At 30.5% G+C, this 5,217-nt stretch overlaps 1 protein-coding gene across 1 annotated transcript in view; it reads right to left on the bottom strand.

The window, feature by feature from the left end:
* Nucleotides 1-857: 857 nt before the first annotated feature.
* LOC106467441 (protein FAM49B-like) overlaps nucleotides 858-5,217 on the bottom strand; it is a 19,123-nt gene continuing 14,763 nt past the window's right edge. The window contains exons 8-10 of the mRNA XM_013927791.2: nucleotides 4,710-4,836; nucleotides 4,033-4,103; nucleotides 858-3,521 (exon numbers count right to left, since the gene is read on the bottom strand). Of these exons, the coding sequence (XP_013783245.1) occupies nucleotides 3,458-3,521; nucleotides 4,033-4,103; nucleotides 4,710-4,836 (262 nt within the window). The 3' untranslated portion in view covers nucleotides 858-3,457. The remainder of the gene's footprint in view (nucleotides 3,522-4,032; nucleotides 4,104-4,709; nucleotides 4,837-5,217) is intronic.

Genomic DNA, 5,217 nt, shown 5'->3' with positions numbered 1-5,217 from the left:
GTAATCTATCTGGACTTGTAGAATTACATCAACTGCTGTACCATTGAACCTATATTACACATGATGTTAACAAAGTAATGTATCTGGACTTGTAGAATTACATCAACTGCTGTACCATTGAACCTATATCACACATCAACTGCTGTACCATTGAACCTATATTACACATCAACTGTTACCATGCTGAACAACTGTTAATAAACCTACACTTTTATAAATTATTATCACGCTGACTTATTCATACATATCTGACTTTATGAACTCACTGCAATCATTTCACTAACGACCTGTGAGACAATACATACATATGAATTTACGAGCTTACATCAACTGCTACAAAACTGAAAATTTATAAACATATTACAATTGCATAATTTATTTGTATAATATTTGAGTTTTTCTGTACTTTTTGAAAAAGTTTTCACTTTAAGTAATGTCAACATCTGAGAAAGTCAAAACTTTTACACCTTTAAATACAAGGTTGAACACGAGTCTTTTTGTATCCAAAATATATTCTTTGTGTAGAAGAGGATGGAAACAATATAACTAAAACATTCATTTTAATAGGTGCACCTTTGTTTTTGTGCATTAACAGATTAACATAATGATAAATCACCCTGAAAAAACAGTAATAAAATGGATGTTTTGACTTGCACTTAACACAGATAAAACTGAAGTTTATATGTGAAATCTATGAAGCACATACCATATATTGTAATTTGCAAAATATACACATCTTAAGGCAACTGAGAGAGCTTGTAGTGAACTGAAAAATATGAAGCTAGATTTCTTGTCAGTAAAAGCTTGACTGATCCAATTGAACAGGTTTAAGACAGTATATTTAACATAAACTATTCTTACTAATACTGTTGACCAAGTATTGTTGACCAACCTTTCACAGTTTGTAATTACCATATATCAGTTCTTTCTTAAGCCCAAGAGAAAATAAGTAAGAAATCCTTACTTTTTGGTGCTATAAAGACAAACAGCACATTCAGTAATCTAACAGAGCAAAGACAAACCATTTTACAAGACACGCATACTGAATATCAGCAGCTCAAAACATTGTCTAACATAAATGTCCTGGCTGAACAGATCCAGTCCATTAACAATGCAATTCAGGTAAAACAAGTTCAAATATCCAATTGGCTTACCTCTCACAAAACTATATATATGGATGGAAATTCTCCTTTAGTTAACAAGCTTGCAAGTTTCTAACAACTCTATTTGTCCCACAGCAGGCATCAGATAGAGAGCTCTAATCATGGTAAACTTACCTTGTTTTGAGGCAGACATGTTGAGTCATGTCTCACAACATCAAACAAAGAACCACATACTGAGCTAGAAAGAATTTACCATTTAGTCTAGTCTAATAATAAGTACAAAGGCAGTTGAAAAGTGATAGCTGAGAATATTCAAGACAAAAATAATAACCCCTCTCTTGCATTCTGTATTTTTATGTTTTTGTATTTACCATTCACAAAGTCAAAACCTTCCTAATTTCTTATAAATCAGAAGATCTCCATACTAACACAGCAGTTAGACTAGCTCAATAAGTCTAAAATATCACTTCTATTGAGGAATGTTTAATACAACAACAGCTAACAAACTGTCTCCTCTATGAAATAACTACAGTGGATTCCATCTTTTCTGGACTACGTATTGAGTAGTCCTCAACAAAATATTTTTACTTCAGCTAACTGAGCTTTTACACACATCTAGTAAAAAATGTTACTACACATCATTAATAGAATATTTATTTCACACCTGTTCCAACAAAAGATACAAAGATTAATTATTAAGAAACAATATTTATCACTCTACAGATGACTGAAGAGATTTACCGGTATATAAAATATATTCATAAAAACATAAAAATAAAACATTAAAAATGTACTTCACTTACCTAAAATATAAACAAACTACAAGCAAGATAAAGGTATAAAAATTACATTAAAACATCTTGGTCAGCCAGATCTGCCAATGGAAATTTATAGCAAGATATTGTAAAATTATCAATAAATGTTCAAAGACAAAGACAGAAAATCAATATGATAACACCGACCTAAAGACAAAAAAAAAAGATGACCAGAAAGCTACTGTGGAACTATCAAGAAACACAGCTATGAAGAAGGATGACGAAAAGGCATTCTATGAGTAAATGAAATAAGAACATATAACAATATACCAACCACACCTGCTCTATCAAGTGCCATGTAGCATAAGACCAAAGACAAAAAAAAGGATGACCAGTAAGCTACTGTGGGACCATCAAGCAACACAGGTCTGAAGAAGGATGACGAAAAGGCATTCTATGAGTAAAAGAAATAAGAACATATAACAATATACCAACCACACCTGCTCTATCAAGTGCCATGTAGCATAAGACCAAAGACAAAAAAAAGGATGACCAGTGAGCTACTGTGGGACCATCAAGCAACACAGGTCTGAAGACACAAAAGGATGACTAGTATGACACTGTGGAATCATTCAGAAGCATAGGTCTAAAAACAATGAAATATGACCTATAAGATAACGGCAATTATCATGAAACACAGATCTGACAACAATAAAGGCAGATACTGTAAAAACTATCAGAAGATAAACCTTGAAGCAAAGATACTTTGGAAACATAAAAAAACAGATCTTAAGATGAAAAAGGGTCACTACTATAATAAAACTGAAATATTATGATGGACAGACTTGAAGACAAAGACAGATGACCAATATGACACTGTGGAATTATATATCTCATCACATGGCTCATGGTTGTGACAGAAATCTTATCACCCTAAACAGGATCAAACATTTGTATCATAATTATAATAATGTGAAAAGATAAAGTTTCATAACAACATTTTAACTTTCAAGACCAGTTCAAACATTATTAATGTTACTTTTGTAGAGTTAATCTAATGTTCTTATTTAAACTACAGAGTAATTTCTGTTCTGATTTCAATATATTCATATTTTAAATCAATTCAAAAGGTACTATTTTATTATAAAAAATCTAACAAGTCCTGTTTTTTTCAACTATAATGTCGATTCTACTTTAGAGTAAAAAATATAAAAACACAATATCTTCATGTTTTTTTATAGAAATATAATGAAAATGTTAGTTTTTTGTAATTGAATAGAAACATTTTTTTTACTCTAAGAACTATAATGTAGAAGCTAATTGTCTATAATGTTCCTGTTCATTTTTGGGTAAACCATAGAGCAATCACTAAATTTCTTTAAGTTTATACAAGCTACACTTTTTTTTCTCAGTTTTTGTAAATTTTTTACACCTTTCAGATTGGTACCAGTTTACATGTTCGTTCATTTCTTTAACAAACACTGTGTTTGTCTCTGTTAAAAGGTTTTCCAGTACTGATGTTATGACAACAAAGTCATCTTGCACTAGACGGTGTAAGAATCTCTCCTATTCTTTAGTTCAGAAAGTCTGACAACAAACTTACTGAAGCATATTCTTGATGTGCTTTGGAGTAGATTCATCATTTAAATGAATAGTGGTATACCTACAAGAAAAACGTAGCAACAATTAGCTAGAGACTTTGTTTCTTAGGTGTTTATTACAAAAACAAAATATTTGTTTTCACACAGTCATCTAAACAGCTAACAAGAAATGCAGGAAAAGACTGAAAGAAAATCATTAAGTTTTATCACTGTGCTAATAATTTCATTTTATAATCATACTAAAAACAGGGAGGGGTTAATGTAATCTTTTCACAACAAATTTAAAACAATCACATTAATGTAGTTTTTTCTTCGATATAGTAAATCATAAATCTTGATATTTTGGACAGAAAACATAAAAGCAAGACTCGTGAAGACAATTTGTAGGCTATATCTCATGAAACAAATAATGTAAAATGTATAATTGTGTCCAGTTGAGACACTATATCTTAAAACCATTTTGTAACAACTTTTAGGAAAAACAACTGGTCATGAAAAACATCAAATGTTTAGAACAGATTATTCAAGACAATGAATGAAATGAAAACAAAAAGAATACAAAAAGTGTTCTACCTGAGAGCATTTAACAAGCTTTCCACCACTTCAGGAGGGTATTCTTTCAGTACTTTGATGCAACTTTTTATCTAGGAACAGGATGTAATGGTAGAAAAATGTTTGTCTCTAAACGTTGTTCAATACTATAATAAGAACATGTTTGTCTACTAATTTCAAGATAACCATACTAATGAACAAAGCAGCAGCAAACTTTACGAGTTGACATTCTTTACTTTCAGGGAATATTAACTTCTTGAGATTGGCGTATAAACTGAGAACTTGAAAAATGTGTGAATTTTCAACAAGATCTATTTCATATTTACCTACCTTGCATACACCGTGACAAATTACATAAAAAGTTTTAAAACAAACAAAGCAAAAACCCTTGTTAAAATATAAGTCAGCGGTATATTATTTTCTTATGTTTTAAGAACCGTTTTCTATTTACAAATTAACTTAGTTGTTCAAGTTCTGTAATTTATTTAACATTTTCTAAACACAATAAGTAAGAAACAATGAATTTATTAGAGTGAATAAGGCCCGGAGTTTCACATACAGTACAAAACATTAATTCATAAAACACTAATTTCCCATTTTTAACACATTCCTAATCTACAAGATAAACCAATAATAAAACGATATACTCATAATAATGTTGAATTAGGCATAACGAAAAAAAAAATCCCACAACTTACATCTATATGTGAAGATTTAACAAAGGCACCTGCAGGATGGACGTGGTCATAGAGGATAACTACACCAACCATTACTCTCAACACAAACAAACTTGTGTCCTCGTGATTAAACCTAGCACACAATTCCCTGGAAAGTAACAAAAAAGTTTTAAAGCAAACATTTGGGAACAATTATAAAAAGCTAACTTAACTGGGAGTCACAGAGTTTTTGTTACAAATTATGTTAAAAAGAGGAAAGCTACATATGCTTACTTTTCTTAGTGTATACTTTAATCATTTGTTGAAAGGCAAACAATTAATACTTCTAACAATGGAGAAAACCTACATGCTAATAAGTCCAGCTTTTCATTTATACTTCTCTGTACTTTTTTATAATGTTGATCTGATATTTTGTTTATGAAAATGCTTTATATTTAACAGAACCTAAATCTACTTTATAGGGTGGTTTCTGTAGTTTACTATCAGAAGATAATTCTCATGAATCAACTGAAAGCTGGGAAATTTCCCA

This window comes from Limulus polyphemus, unplaced genomic scaffold, assembly GCF_000517525.1.
Source record: "Limulus polyphemus unplaced genomic scaffold, Limulus_polyphemus-2.1.2 Scaffold2617, whole genome shotgun sequence".
Lineage (NCBI taxonomy): Eukaryota > Metazoa > Arthropoda > Merostomata > Xiphosura > Limulidae > Limulus > Limulus polyphemus.
This window is presented reverse-complemented; position numbering and strand designations above follow the sequence as displayed.